The sequence below is a fragment of the Aptenodytes forsteri genome, unplaced genomic scaffold, assembly GCF_000699145.1.
Source record: "Aptenodytes forsteri isolate BGI_AS27 unplaced genomic scaffold, ASM69914v1 Scaffold123, whole genome shotgun sequence".
Classification (NCBI taxonomy): Eukaryota; Metazoa; Chordata; class Aves; order Sphenisciformes; family Spheniscidae; genus Aptenodytes; species Aptenodytes forsteri.
Genome location: NW_008794408.1, coordinates 1,479,627 through 1,496,224, shown reverse-complemented (window position 1 = coordinate 1,496,224; position 16,598 = coordinate 1,479,627). Strand labels below are relative to the sequence as shown.

Sequence of the window (16,598 nt, the reverse complement as noted above, 5' to 3'; positions counted from 1 at the left end):
CCCAAACTGGCCACAGGGACATTCCATACCATGTGACGTCATGCTCAGTACATAAACTGGGGAAAGCTGGGCGGGGGGGGGCCGCTGCTCAGGGACTGGCTGGGCATCTGTTGGCGGGTGGTCAGCAATTGTACTGTGCATCCACCACTTGCTTTGTATATTATTATTATTATTACTATTATTATTAAGATAAGTAATGTCTTTCATTTTATGTATTAAGTAGTCCAATGAGATGTTTTAAAAATACACTTCTTTTGCTGACTCAGGTGATGTTTGAGCACAATCAACTTTCCTCTGCTCCCATTAAAACTCAGGAATTGCTGTTGTGAACAGCTACAGTATCACAGCTATTATTCATCATTCCTTTATTCAGTAATATCATAAGTTAACAGTTACACTCATGGACTTCTTTTGTGACTTTTCAGTTTCTCTCCCCCATCCCACTGGGGTGGGGGGGGAGTGAGCAAGTGGCTGTGTGGTGCTCAGTTGCCAACTGAGGTTAAACCACAACAATATCTTAAATAAAAATATTTTAATTTTCACAAGTTGTTATTTTTACTTTTTGCCCTGCAAAACCATTAACCAAGCAACAAGATTTTCTAGTATTTACTACTAATTTTGCAATACTGTGATTAAATTCCATTAATGTGGACAACAGACAATATTTATTAAGATAAGTTATGTCTTTCATTTTACCCTGTATTAAGTACAATGAGATGTTTTAAAAAAACACTTCTTTTGCTGACTCAGGTGATGTTTGAGCACAATCAACTTTCCTCTGCTCCCATTAAAACTCAGGAATTGCTGTTGTGAACAGCTACAGTATCACAGCTATTATTCATCATTCCTTTATTCAGTAATATCATAAGTTAACAGTTACACTCATGGACTTCTTTTGTGACTTTTCAGTTACACAACCCATCATCAATGTTTTCTTCACATTTCCATGACTAATGTTTCATTCCACAAATCTGTCCAAGAAACTTCTACCACTCTAGGCTCACACACTGTAGTCTACTAAAGTCATGAGGATAACAAGGTTATAGTGTATTTATTTTTAAGATCAGGACTGAAGAACTCCATGCTGTATTTCCGAGTTTGGTGTATCTATAGACGAATGAAACTGAACATGCCTCTTCACAGCTTACAAAATCTGTGATCTGCCAGAATAAAAGGACACTTTGTGTGAACTTTGCATCTTGTCTGCATCTGACATGGCCAGTGCCCCCACATTTCCTATCAGGGTAATTCCAACAATTTCAAGCCAGACTATTTTTGCTTTGAGTAGTTTCAGGCAAAATTTACTAGTGAGACTGTTTTCATATGATTGGCAGAGTTTGAAGTGAACCTACTATGATCTACCTGTCAGTCATCTAATCCAAATCCTTTCTTCTGCCTCCTTCTTTCTCAATGCCATACTTATACATCCAAAACTGTGAGTCGGACACGGTAGTTTAGATGCTATCTCGCTATTCCTCACATGCCATCTATAGAGCAGTCACCTCCATACAATAATCTTTGGAAATCAAAAATCAGCTGATCTATCTTCTACTCTAATCATGTCAATTGAAGAAAAGTGGCTTTCACAGTGTTGAGTAGGATAGCACAGGGAAGGATGCTGTCAGCTGTCAAAGATGCAGTGAAATTTCTCTAAGTATTAAGGGGAAATATCAATTTTATCTCTTATTCTGTTTTCAAAGGCTATCCTTCAGCCACTTTCAATGCTCAAATGAATGCTAAATGGGTGATAGATTTGCCTCAGCTGATGCTTCTGAAGTTGTCACTTCCAATGCCTGAAAGGCCGGTTCCTTCATCTCCTTTGCTGCTGGTGCCAATAGATACTCGAAAATGAAGAGACAAGGGCACACTCCTGATCTTCAAATGTCAAGAAGAAAAAAGTCAACTCAGTCCCCCTCACGAACAACATAAGTGTTGAAGAAGAATATTAAATGCAGCCTCTTGCTCTCTTACCCTATGCCTTAAAAGAAGTTCTCCAGAAAACAGAGGGGGGAAAAAAAGCACAATGTATGCAGGTTGAAATTAAACATACTTTTTACTAACAGCATTCAGATGTTGAGTTAAACAGAGGGATTCTCCCTGCTACACTTTGTTCAAGAAGAAGCTGAATGAGAATGATGCTTACGCTTATCCAAATCCTTCTGGTACCTACTGAAGTATAGCCCAATAGCTACAGATCCCACTGGAACGAATGGAAAAATTCCTACCAAATCTAAAAATTATTCTATGCCATTATAAAAAGAAAAGTAATTCTTGTGAAAGTATGAAATTACAACTGTGACTGAGTTCTGAGAGAATACATTTTTCAGTTCATATCTCCCTGAGAACATCAATAATTTACAGAGATAGTGCTTCCAGATTATTCTTGATTAATTATACTTTACTTTTTTGTCTAACTAGTCTATTCTCACATTATCGCAGTAACATGCTCCTTGCTCTTCCCTTGGCAGGGAACATCCAAACACATTCTAAGATAAAGAAAAAAATACCAACAAGGATTGTGGAATGTGGTTAATCACAGGCAGGTCTACTTTTTAATTAAAATTTTAATAAAAATTAAACCCTTAGTTTTTTTTTTAATAAAGCTATACTCAGCCAATAATATAAAACACTGGTGGGAGAAATAGTAGCAATACTTGGCAAATAGATAAAAAAACCCTTATATTTCTACCTTTTCTTAACATCTTCTAAGCTACTTTTAGGAGTAGAGTTATTCTCTTTCCTGATGATCTGGACCGTGCTCAGTTTTGGCCTGTAGCCTGAATGGCAATGTGACAGGGTTGCATTAGGGGACATCAGTCAGAACATGGAAGTCAGATGCTGGCCAAGAGGGACATGAAAAAGAGAACATATTATGCTTTTGAAATGTTGGCTGTATTTTGTTTTGTGCCTGTGGTATAAAACCCTTTCCCTATCTCTTTAAAATTCACCAGCCGCTAGGCAATTCTTCAATAAGTAAACAATTCCATGGTGAATTAGGCAATCACATCTCTTTTGTGGAAAACTCTAGGTCTTTAGCTGTGTACATCTGTGGGGCCGCAAAGTACTGGTATTTCATTTTCGTGTTGAAACACCTTGTTTTCAGCTTTGCAGCCGCAATCACACTACAGATTAAGTAATATAATGTAAATGTCTGGCAATGCTAAAAAAATTTATCATCCTGTTAATAAGCCAAAGCTATCCGCAACGTGACGTGCTATTGGAAAAAGAAATCCACAGGTGCACAGAAGGAATTACGACTTCAGCTTTTTGTTTCACTTACTCAAAGAACAGGGTTTTCCTGCAGATCCTGCATATTAAGTCCACGGGTTCATTTTTTGCCAGGTAGTGGCATCGTGTCACTTTTTATTACAAAATGTTTAGTGACAAACATATCAGGAGAACAGAATGTAGAGAACAGTCACAAGTGAATTCAAACACGATGGGGTGAGTCGTCTACTCACCCCTACTCCAACACTTTTAGTGCAGGATTCAGGTTTGACTGCTGATTTTCTACAGATTTATGATTTCTTTTGAGACACCCTCGGGGAGAGACAGTATGTCCCCAAGGCTGTATTTGTAGTCTGCTAAAAAACAAGAATCCTTGTCAAGTCAACAGGAATCAGTGAAGAGAGCTTCTCATCTGACAGTGAATAGAATGTCTTGAATAAACATTGCACAATAAACCTCGCCAGTTTAACCCTTGCAAGAGGGATTTTTGAAAGAGCTCAGTTATGTCAACCCTGTTACCTATGAGATCAGCAATTGTAATTAGCATCAGAATTAGGCCAACACTTTGTACTTCTGAGAATTTCAGAGTCCTCCAATATCCGGACACTATTTCACAAATTTCAAACTGGAACTTTTATTTGATTGAAGATGCATGTGATTACACTAAGCCATGGGCAGAAAAGGCCCCACCATCGCTAGGTGTTGTTCTGATGCCACGCCACAGCTAGTGCTTGGCCAAGTAACAAGACAGATGAACCTCATACATTGCTCCTGGAGGTCTGTATCCACCTGTCTCCACCTAAAACTGCCTCTCTGGTGACTGAATAGTGTCCCAAATGAGGGAGAGACGAGAAGGCAGGAAAGAGTCACACTACAAAGAAAAATGTCAAAAGTAGGTTGTAAGGTCTATGATACCTGACTAAATGAGCACATATGATCATGGACTATCCATGGAAATACCCCAGGAACCACTGTTAGGGAAAGTTGCCAGCAGAGAAAGTGAAGGATTGAGGAATTTGACATGAGAAACCAAGAGGGAGATGAAGACTTGATGCTTGCTACAACTATGTACAAGAAGTTACTGGATGCTTGCTTTCCTAGCCAGTTTTGTATAGACAACTAAAAATCAGTCCTAACACATTCATTTACGTTGTATGTGAACTCTAATCAGCAAATAGTTAACTACAAATTTAGCTAAAGGGAAAAAAAGTCTCTTACCCTTAAAGAGAGGTTTAGTCCCACGGGAATGAGGAGGCTTCAGAGATGATCCCAGTCATTTATGTGGATGTATTCACCCACAGACTGTCACAGCTCTGCAAAGATGCATGCCATATCTAGTCCCTGGCCACAGAAAATCCAACAGGGAAAAGCTGGTGGAAGCAGCCCCCGTCCCCCACCAGCACACACACGTGAGACAGGGGGCCATGAACACCCTATGCAGCTCCCAGATTAATAGGCTCTGCCAACAAGCAAGAGGTCAGGGTAAGGTGTCATTAGTCAGGACATGCAGAATCAGCACTTCTAGGGGCCTGCCCAGATGGTCAAGTTTCCATGCAGGATCCAGCCCACGGCTAAAGCTGCCTCACCAGGGGGGAAGAAACTGAAACATCCTAAATTTTTCCACAGGGGCACTTGGCATATGGGAAGATTACAGGGGATATAAATTTATCACTGACCATCATTCACTAATCTTAGCTACACACTTGCCTATTCAAGTGAAAAAATGAATATGCTGCAACAAGAAAATAAATGTGTATAACAGCAAGGCAAAATAAGACCCCCAAAAAATCAAGAATAATATGAAACCTGTTTTGTTCCAAAAATGTAATGGATATTAAGTATAAATCAGTCATTAACATATATAATACTAATACAAAAGACATCTATGGCTATTGCATTGCAAGTAATTCTTTCATTTTACAACAGCGGTGAAGACTGCTGTGGCTTTTTTCAACATTTGGTATTTATAGAAACATATCTTTTATACAAAGCCCTATTGTGTAGGGTTGCACACTACAATAACATGTTGAATATACTGTCCTTCTTTTGCAGCTCAATCTTGAGGACCATCCATTATACAGAATTGTGCTGCAAAGGTTCAATGATAAATTAATACTCCATACTTGAGCCCACATCATCTTATTATAGGATATGTAAGGTGCCTTACCAAGCTCCCTGAAGTTATAGGATGCTTACATAATTTTCTTTAATTACATAGGTAAATACAACATTTTCCTCTTTTATGTTAATATTACGGTATATAAATTGAATACTCTGATCCAGTTAGTTAGAAGTTTTAGAGAAACTATTAAAAATTAACACAATATGCATTTGACTATTTCATTTCTGCAAGATAATACTGAACTTTTCTTGCATAATGAAAGCACATTTTTTGCCTGACTAAAGCCATTCTTCAGCCCACCAGATTTTTTTTTTTTAAATAGACTTTATATTTAAAAGCTCATAGTTCATTTCTGTTCATCTATCTTGGCATCTAGCCATATATCTTTTGGAAATAGCCCTGAATAACATTATAGCCCTGAAAGTGCATTAACTATGCAGCTACAGCAGTATTAGACAGCACCACACAGAGTTAATTTTTGTTTCTTACCTGGAAATCTTGAAGATGCAGTGAGAAGTCTTCTTTACACCATAATAACCAAATTTATTATGAAAGGGATTTGAACTTACCAAAAAATCCATCTACAGTTGTCTTCAATATTTTGAATATTCATTAACCAATAATGGAAAGAAGTAGTAGGGTTTTGTTTTGGAAACATGTTTTTGATAATTGTCTAAAATTTCAGAGGTTTTAAATCTTTGGTAGCTACTTTTCATACTTTGATACAATGAATAAGATTAAATAGTAATTAATAGAAAATTAGAAATTTCAAACATGATCCTTCTGCTTGTGCAGTGACAATTACCAGGGAAGTAAAAGAACAGAAGACAAGACGGGTATTGGAAGACTATACGATACAAAGTGAGACAGCATTCAACAATTAGGGTTACAGACAACCCCAAATGTCTAAGAACAACAAAGTTGAGAGTAAAGAAACATCCAGAAAAGTGTAGTTGTATTTAAGCAACAAAACAAACATTGGCCAAAAATACAAGGAGGTTACCATGAGAGACAAAATTGCCAGAAGCAGAAATTTGACAGACTAGATTAAGCTGCTGTCCATCAAGCCTGTGCTCAGCATTTGGCTGTGACCATTGCACAATAGTTCAGAGGCAAACCTCCTTCCGCGCATCTACAGTAAGCGATGCTGTATATTGAGGAAAGCATTCCTCTTGATCCTTGTGGTAATCATCTTACTTCCTGAAGCATGAGATTAGATTACCTCATTTTAGCATACCTACCTACAGTTACTATTCCTTGTCATACAATTATTAGTTGAAAAATATCCAACTGCAGCTGCTGACTCTGTGATCTTCCATGCTTTGACAAGAAGCTTGGAAGAGCAGCTTTTTAACCTTGATCCATTTGTGTACATTTCTGTAATCTTAGGGAAAGAGAACACATATACCAAGAGATTTTTTGCATGTGCATATGAGAGATAAACTTGGGAAAGGAAAATAAATATTTTAAGCAAATATGAAAGTGTTTCTTATAGAGAAAAAATTTCAGCTAAGTCCTGTCAAGGATACTGTGGACATAAATGAACCAAACAGGACACACATATTTGGTTTTAGTGGCAAGAAACATAACTGCAAGTTTTGAGTCAAATTCTGTCATTACCCCCAATATAGCGTTTAAATGGCAGGAGGGTGAAACAGCTGCCACAGATGAAGAAGCCACACAAATACTGTGTCTTTATAGAACTAATTATCTTTTCATATATTCAAAGTAGCATATTTCTTTAACTAGTATTGTTTATGAACTGTAGTTCAAATAGTAGCCATTTCTGCATGTGAACGACTCAGAGAGGTAATAACAAGTCTGAGCGTCAGACTCAAACAACGGTGATATCATCATAAACATTTCTACAATGATGATATCATCATAGGATTTTCTACAATTCTGTTCTGCTCAACTGTGCTATTTCTCCACTTTCTTAAAAGCCTGTTTATCACAGTCTCCTCATGTCAGCCTCATTCTATTCACCTCTTTCCTTCTCACTTCCCTCCTGCCCCATCGAACTCTCATGTGTCTGTGCATGCCTCCTTCTTCCCTTATCTTGTGTGTGAAAACATTGGCTTCAGCATATTCAATCAAAAAATGTACAGAAAACCTAACCCACTGAAAAAAAGTCATGGGCTTAGTATGTGTTTTACACCCCTTTTCTACTACACTCTGTAGCAGGGAGATCTGGCACTATTTTGTACAATACAGCAGGGCTATGCTATCAGTTGTTCCTTCAGTGCCACCATAGAATAAATAAATACATTAACAATTTCCTGTATTTATTTTTGGCAGGCAACTTGAGAGACAAATTATCTACCTCCAAACACAGATATAAATAAGCATAAACCATGCAGATGTTTTCCTCCTCCCTGTCAGTGTATTTCAACTACTTCTGGAACATGCTGAACTTGTTTACCTTTTGAGCAATGCAGCCCAGCTTACAGAGGAACACAGCCCTGAAACGTGCTATTTACTCCCCTCTCAAACAAACTTTTGTTATATGAAGCAAATAAAGGCCACCTTCCAACCGATAACAAATTGAATAAAAGATAACAGGCTATGCAAAGAAGGTATTCATACATAAGAAAGCACTTTAGTGGTAAGCCCCTAAAATTAGCTGATGGAGCTTGCATAATGTCTATGTGTTTACACTCTTAAAAATACCACTGTTAACATAACTAGTTTTCAAAAGTCTTTATCAGAAGCTGTGATTTTCAAATAATTAAATTCACCCATTTTCCTCTCTCGAAAGTGTGCCAGAGTAGTTCCAAGACACAGATAATGACAAGTGAACTAAGGTCCTATCCCTGCCTTCGTGAAGTCTATGCTGGGAGATAAGAGCGTGGGAGCAGGTTAAGACCCTAAAGCATAAGTCTGACATAAGAAAGAAAATCGCGTTTCCTATTGATGACAATATTATTAAAGAGCCACTCCACTCTGATGTGCTTACGTTCACAAAACCACAGATACCTCAAGAATGACAAGATTTACCCTATTCTATTATTCAGTATACTTCTGACTACTAGAACAAAAACCTACCTCTTTAAAATCATAGAGCAAGCTCGTATTTGTCCACGTCTCTCTAAACAGATATATTCCTAACTATTTCTACAGTACCTTGCAAGATGGGGAACAATCTTTGCCAAAACCTAGGTCAACCACTGTTATACTGCGACAACACAAAAGCAACAGAAAAATGCTGCCTCGATGTCATGTTAACCTCTTTTTGATTATTCTTGTGAAAAAATAGGAATTTTAAAACATCGCATTTCCTCTTTGGTTTTGCCTAGTTTAAACTTCCTTCTGTTCTGTTTATTATAAGGTTTTATGCACCTTTGAACCTTCAAAGTACTGCACATGCTAAGCGTTGTTGTTCCAAAGCACAAAGAGAGGCTCTATGAAAAGCTACCAGAAACATTTTTCAGTTGACTTTGATTTAGATACTAGAAATATGGATTACTTCCGTTCTCTCTCTTTTGCAGGCTGTATTGTCTGTGCTCCTATCTTCTTCCTTGAGGCTGAATTTTGTTCTCCTCAGACAGGTCAATTATGTGGGCTTAAAGAAGTGGTGGAAATACCAGCACTGGGAAGCTGCTGAAATGTCAGGGGAAACCCTCAGGGGCTTTTCTTTCAGGTAAGAGTTGCCAGAGTGATATCACAAATACACTTCCCAGCAACAGCTATTGATGTTTTCGCTCATTCATGAAGGCTGTGACACAGACTGACATCTTACTGCCGCAGAAACACTATCCAGCCAACACCCTTCCAACACCCTCGACACCATGTACTGTGGCAGACAAACACAAACCCCCATCTTACAAGAAGATTATTCTGCAAAGCGAGTAGTGTGCTGTCCCTAATTCTGAAATACTTTATAAAAAGTTCGTAAGACCTCCCAGAAATGCAGCCATGTCTCTCCATTGCTCTCTACACCCTCCCAGTGAGGTTCCCACTGCCCCATACCCAGAAGAGGAGCTCTGGAGCCACAGCACACAACTCCAGCCAGGCACCACGCTGGAAGAGGTGACCGGGCAGTTCAGACCTGGCCCTGCAGGCTCAGTCATCTTTTAAAGCATCTCTGTAGTTCATCAGCCTTACTAGGAAACCATGCAGTGGATTGCTATGACTTTAATATCTGCTGCTGACAATATCACAGGCGTACTCTGCCCTTTCTGGTTTCGTCCACATCTCAGGTCTCAGTGAAAACTGATGGAAGAAATGGTTAAAAAGGAAACACGAAGAAGGAGGCACAAGCAGGTAAAGGTGTTTTAGAGTTAGGAATTTTTTCCTTTCTACATTTTAGTTTTTCCCTTTTCCCTTACTCTGGTAGCCACCAAAAGTTGGTAACACCCTGCTAAACTGCTCCTAGGATGAAAAATACCCCCAATAGCCCTTCCAAACCCTCCCAGATACATTCTTGAGAGAAATTCTTTGATATAATCCAAGAAGACTCTCATATCCTCACCTTAGGAAAATAAGAATCATAAAACAGACTAATACATTGTAAGTTTTACCTCTGAGCTCATACTGTTATGATAGCAGAAAGTCCTAGAAGAAAAACAAGAAGTTGCAGCCCCCCTGAAAGTTGAACTAACGAACCTTTTGCAAAGTGAGTTGACCAAAATTAGCATCAAAACCAACAAAAGCTTCTGCTGTGTACTGCACTGTCATCTTCCTGCTGCAGGCAATACCTGTTCCCTATGGAGAATCCCTGTGGCTGTGCTCATTTTTTCAGTGCATGGAGCCAGTTCCACTCCTTTTGATTTTGACAGGATCAATCCTGGCAATAAAACCTTATCTTGCCCACCCTTTCCAAAGGTGAGAGAGCAGTAAGGCATATTTTTGGACTTTAACATATAAAGTCCATAACTATTATGTCAAAAATCTTGCTAATAACTGAGATGGTTCTTTGTGGAAAAATCTAGCTTCTCCAACTAGCTTTCACAGTGATAAAGTCAGTCATAAATACTGAATTATTCACAGTTCATTAATCCATCTAAAATAAATTTCAACTCAGTTTTATAATTCTCATTGCTCACTAACATACACCTAGAATTGGGAAGCTGTCACTAAATAAATACATCCTAATTATGAGTGGATATACATATGTAAGTATAGGTATACATACACACACAGAAATAAAGTTGGATGCAATAAACCAAAACTTCAATAAAGGTGAGCTTATTGGATAGTCTTTAAGAGCACCGAATGTGACAAGGCTCCTGTTCTCATATTTTATATGATAGAAAATAACGAACCATGGTATTACAATAATTACTTTAAATGCACTGAAAAATAAGGTTATCATTTTGGAAAAGTATTTTCTCTCAGGAATTCTGCAAAGCTGTATCAAACTCCAAAGATTTTGCTTCTCCTTTATTCAACAAGACTTTGATGGTGTGTGTTAGGGACCCTGACTCGATCAATCCCTGAAGGACAGAATACAAATCTCAGCTGCTGCAGCAGGCAAAATAGGTATGAAAAGCTCTTGAGACTGACTTTCCTACACAATTTGCTGTCCTTCTATTTCTGTGCTCAGAAAGAAATACTGCCATAACACTCTTCTATGATATTTCTGCACTTCTTTTCTAGTTCTAATTCTGTGAATTAGTTGAAAAAATCTTAAATATGGCAGAATAAAATAAGACAAAAACAAGGTACTCCCAAACTGACACAAACAACCATTAAAAATTAAAAAAAAAAAAAACCAAAGCAAGAAAACAATGCAAATCTGCATTTGATAATCTATATGTAAAACTGGTCTGTCACAGTACCTTCATTTCCCTCTTACCGAATATCAGAGAAAGCAGGGTCACACATAATACCTTTCCTGTCAGTGCTGTTGCTTAATTAGTTCACATCATGTGAAGCTTATGATAAAAATAATTGAGTTGGGGCCTTCAATCTCTGAAGAGAGGCGTCAACACATAAGATATGCTCACAAGCTATGGGTTTCATATACTGTGAATGGAAAAAGGGGCACTGAGGTATTCTGCAGAGAAGGACTATACAGGACTTGGGTCTCAACTTAGACTATAAATGCTACTTAGTCTATAGTGCATGCTTCCATTTTTTTTAAATGGTTATAAGAAATTGGTAATATATCTAAATATATGTAAATTTTAATTAGCATTCCTGTTATGTGGCACTTTTTTTCAATGATGACAGGTGGCATACGAAACTTAGAAAACTTTTTTCTCCCATCCTCCCCTGAATAGCCAAGGGAGAAATATATATGACATGTAATACAGAACTTCTGCGTTGCAGGTGCAACAGATACACAACCGTGACAAAGAGTCAAAAAAATCCACCAACAAGACAGTAATAGAAAGTGGTTGGTTAAGAATATTTTTCTACAAACGACAGTATTTAAAATATGCTGCACGCAGTATTTCTTCATCTTGATCCTCAGGGAGAAGACAGACCTCTCTGGCGCTTTGTCTTCTTATTTTCAAATGCATTAGTCTCTAAGCTGAAAGCAGGCAATTGCTAAGACAAAAATGTATTGTCAATGTTTTCAATACATTAATATGAAACAATCAAACCTGTATTACAGCACTGATGTTTTGAAATCACTACCTTTAAATTTGCATTAGATTACCAAATATTACTACTTTTCAACTTGACAAAAGTGTAAGTTGAAAATAATTTTGTAGACATAGCAAAACTAAAGGCTTCCACTGAGTTTTCTAATGTGTCACATCTCTTTGTCACTTAATGGGTCACTCATCTTTCATTCTCTGCACGAGGAAGAGTAAGCAGTACATTTCAAAAACACTCGTTTCCTTACCTCACACAAGGTAAAGTGACAGACTGAGACACTCTCCCAAGAAATTTTTAAGTGAAATACACTCAAAACATAAGAACATTCACAGGACAAAATTCAGAAGTACTTAACAAGTTGCCAATAACTACAGAAATATATGAAGTCATCAAGTCCAAAAATCTTGCCGTTACTGGCAATGAAGAATATAGAATCCTGCAGAACATTAAACACGTGGATTACATTTTCCTTATACATAATCTTTTATTTATATCCATGAGACTCATCACAACCTAAGTAATCTCTGTTGCTCAAAAAGAAGACATAGAAACACTGGCGTTAGACCCGAGGATGTTCTAAAGGTTGGGTTCACATCTATTCAAAGTTTGGATCTAGCCATCTCTTCTTATCTTGCCTGGTACTTTCCCCTCCTTTCCCTTCCACAGATGACACCATTCATTTAACTTGGACCATTTCCAGAATAATACATAAACGCGGTGGATGCCAGAATTCGTCCACGCAGGGTCCCTCCCTGTGCAGAATTACCTGTCAGGAAACTGGTACGTTTCCTGAAATTTGTACTTCTTTCTGAAGGACTGAGAACTCACTTCAGAAACAGTGCTGGGCAACAATGTACTCTTAACTGTACCAACACATTAAAAAAGTACTGTTCATGCCATCATACTGAAATGAACTCCGTGCATGAAGTGATGGAACTGGGAAGTCAGCAATGCATTTTCTCTAATACCTCTAGGTTTTTTCTTCTAGTTTTCTTCCTTCTGACAGCAAATATTGCATGTTTTCCTGTGAGAGAATTTTTTTATTTTGAACAGAAGAAAATAAATGGTTTAGATCATACTGCTGGAGTTTCCAGCAGACATTTTATGAGAAGGAATTTTCTCTTTGTTTTGACTTTGACACTCAAGATTAGTTCAATTTTTTCTTCCTAATTAGCTTTTCCAAGACAATTGTATATTTGGAACAAACAGAATACTTTCTCTCAGGGCATCAGAAAGTTAATCTGTCCAATTTCCTTTCAATGGACATTGAAAACAAAGCAGTGCATTGTAACGCAATGGGGAATTAAGAACTATGTGACGTAAAAAATGGAAAAAGCACTATGTAAATAAATTCAACATAGACGGCAATAAAAATGTAGTAATGAAAAATCCTTTAAGCCACCTTGTTAATATCTGACAGAACTGCCTGTTCATATTAAAGTCTGTTTGACTTTCAAAGGAGGTTAAGACAGTAAATTTACACAAAACTGAGGATTTTTATATTCATAACAACACATTGAGTGATTAGCATTAAATCATTTGGAATATCTTAAACAATCTGAGGACTTTCGATCACTTTATCCAGCAGTCTTCTTTGTGACTCAAAAGATTTTTTCTTAAACTTTGATCACTCTACAAAGATATAGTCCCTCACAAAACCCTTTATTTTCCTGATATCTGAAATAAAAAAATCAATAGTGCTAAGCATACAATTACAAGATTATGGTGATAAACTGTAAGGCTGTTAATGACTTTTTAGACGGAAGTTACACTTGTTAGTCTTATCAATAAAAGTAACTGTTGGAGCAGCCTTTGGATTCTGATCAACAAGTCACTAAGAAAATAATTGCAGGTCTTTATTTAAAAAGTCTGGAGAATTTAATTGAAAATAATAATCTTTGTGGTGTATTGCACAGTACCAGTATAGCCTACCAGAAGAAGAGCTCTACAGAATGTTTTTTTAGGACTGTTAACACGCAGACTTTCATACATAGTACACAGTAATTTCTACTGTATCCCATTTATAGATATGCTGCATACATACATGGGTACACAGGTGTGTGTACTATATGTATATCCATATATAGACATTATAGAACTTCTTGAAAGTGAATATGCGTCTCATTCCTGTGTAGATTTCAACTTCAGCTGTGCCTCTTAAACAGAGTTCAGAAAAATACTTACAGAAGTGTAGAGGAAACCTTCTCCATTTAGGGCTATATACAACCCAGTCTTTACACCCTGGATAGCAACAACTCGAAGTCCCACTGGTATAAGGTTGAATAACGCTGTGAAGAAAAAACATGACCAGATATGAATCTACTATGGTTACTACAATATTCTAATAAACATCATTAGTAAAAAGAAAGAAAACTACTCCCTGTATAAATAAGTTTTTCTGATTTTAAAATTAAATTAATTCTGTAAATCTTGCTTCTAATGAAGTTAATCCTTAAAATTCAGGCCTAAGTATCTATCCAGCAATAAGTCCTGCAATAGTTCAGTATTTGGCACAAGTGCTAACTAGCAAATACAAAGCACAGCAGACTGGACTGTAATCATTTGTGCAGCACTGCAGACATGAGTATCTCAGGCAATCTGAAAAGAGTCAAAGTGCCCAACAGTTCCTTCATCAATGTAGACTGATCATAAGGGTAACACTTGTGAGATACCCTGCAGAAAACATATCTCTCTGATTCTGGCAAGTAGCTTTTTATTTTCTTAGGCATTTTTATGGTTTTGGATTAAGATGTGCTCTCAGTAAAGATTGCTTTCAAGGGGTCTGTGATTTCAAATCAAATTTTTTTTTTGTTTTTGTGAATGCTATGTTTGAGACAAGCAGTAGTACACAGGCCTCAGGTAATGGCAGAGGCTTATCCTAGTTCAGAAAAGCACTGAAATATGTGCTTGATTCTAAATGTGTGTAAATGCTATTGAGCTGAATACAGAACATGTTCAAAGACTGAAATTCTGGGGGGAAAAAAAAAAAATTAAAAAACAGACTGAAATTCTGGGGGGAAAAAAAAAAACAAAACAGCTAATAGCAGATAGTCTAGCAATGGTATATACCTCTGTAATAACAAAAACAGCCACAGCTTTGATTAGTGTCTGAAAAAGACCAGTGTGAAGAGTGGGAGTTTACCAGCCTCACCACAGACCAACAAAAGAAAAAGTGATATAAGTAGGAGACACAGACCAATTCTTCTTCTAAAAATTATGCCAGCACACACCTATACTAAGTTTACTGACTCATACTAGGAAATCAGATGCAAAGCACACATCAAACAGTCTTGGAAGAAAAGATCTGGATGAGCCAGAGTTCATGCTAAGTGTTTTTCCACTGTGGATGAGTCAATGATTCACAAGTCCTTGGATGAAAACCAAAAGCACAAGCTGTGTGCTCAACATATGCAGTGAGAACCATGGTTCCACCAAGCCAGGTCTCAGGAACACAGTAACACCTACAGTGAGTGCCTCAAAACTTAGGAAGGACATCCATAGGTGTGACCAGAAAGCGTACCCCATGAGGCTACCTGTAATCAGAATGCCAGGGGTAAATCCCAAATCAAGAGAAAAAGGGTCATGTAATTGCAGTGGATAGGTACATTTTCTCAAGGTGTAAAAACTCCTGGTTGGTCAAAGGACACAAAGCCACAGATTGTTTATGATGAAGATGATCAAATCTTCACAACTGAGAAAAAACATAGGTTGACTACTGGAATTTAAAGATAGAAGTGGATGGAAAAAAAAAACCCCTTTCCTTCAACATTGTCACACAGAAAAAGAATATGTAACATAAGATCTTTTTAGGAATGCACGAAGCCAGTATAAAGCTGGGAATTGTTGTAGCAGAGCACTTCCTACAGCTGTAGAAAGAAAAATATATTCAAAAGAGCTCTGGAAGAACAGAAAACAAATTTATGGGTTTACGAAGAAGAATAGAAGAGATGACATCAGACAAGAATTAGCACAAATATATAGCATTTTCATTTCTGTAGTTTCCAAAAGTCTCCATCATACTAGGATCTTACTGGGCTGTTCCCTAGAAAAATACTGGGCACAGGCAAGGTTCCCTCTCTAATCTGTACAAGATAAATGTAAACCAGTCAAATATGTCACTCATGTACAAGATATCCTAAGAGTATATAAGCTAAATGCTGCATGTCTTGAGGGCTTTCAAATGTTCAATATAATTTGGAAGTTAAAAAAACAATCAGCCATTACCCTCAAATGAAACAATGTCAAGTCCAGCAAAACCACCATTGTGGGTGGTGGAGGGGGAGTCTGTCACAGCAAAACTAGGTTTCAGATGGCAGTTAAGTTTGTTTTTTTCTAGAAGAAAAGAAATTTCAGGAGGAAAACTGGATATGAATGCCATGCTAGAGGGAGGGCAGCAACAACTGAGGGGACACCAGGAAGGAAAAACAAACAATACTTCTATAAAGAAAAGAGGTGAACACAGAACACAGGTCAGCCATAGAAAACTGCTAATGAAAAATAACTCCAAATCATAGTGGTTCGGTCAAAACTTCTGGAACTTAGATATAATTTTCTGTATTACCAATAAAAATAAAGCAGCAAAGCTAGGAAAAAAAAAACCACACCACTGAAGGAGAAATAGAGGCCTGTAAAACGGCAGTGTTTTATGCAACCTATAAAATTACTAGAGCTGCTTATAGTTACTGGTGAATTTAGAAAG

The 16,598-nt window shown here is 37.4% G+C and overlaps 1 protein-coding gene across 2 annotated transcripts in view; it reads right to left on the bottom strand.

Annotated features, from left to right (window-relative positions):
• The window catches only part of FGF14 (fibroblast growth factor 14), a 423,162-nt gene that overhangs the window by 83,542 nt on the left and 323,022 nt on the right, over positions 1–16,598 (bottom strand). For both annotated transcript variants that reach the window (XM_009288242.2, XM_019474322.1), the window contains one exon: positions 14,084–14,187. In XM_009288242.2, coding sequence (XP_009286517.1) covers positions 14,084–14,187 — 104 coding nt within the window. The remainder of the gene's footprint in view (positions 1–14,083; positions 14,188–16,598) is intronic.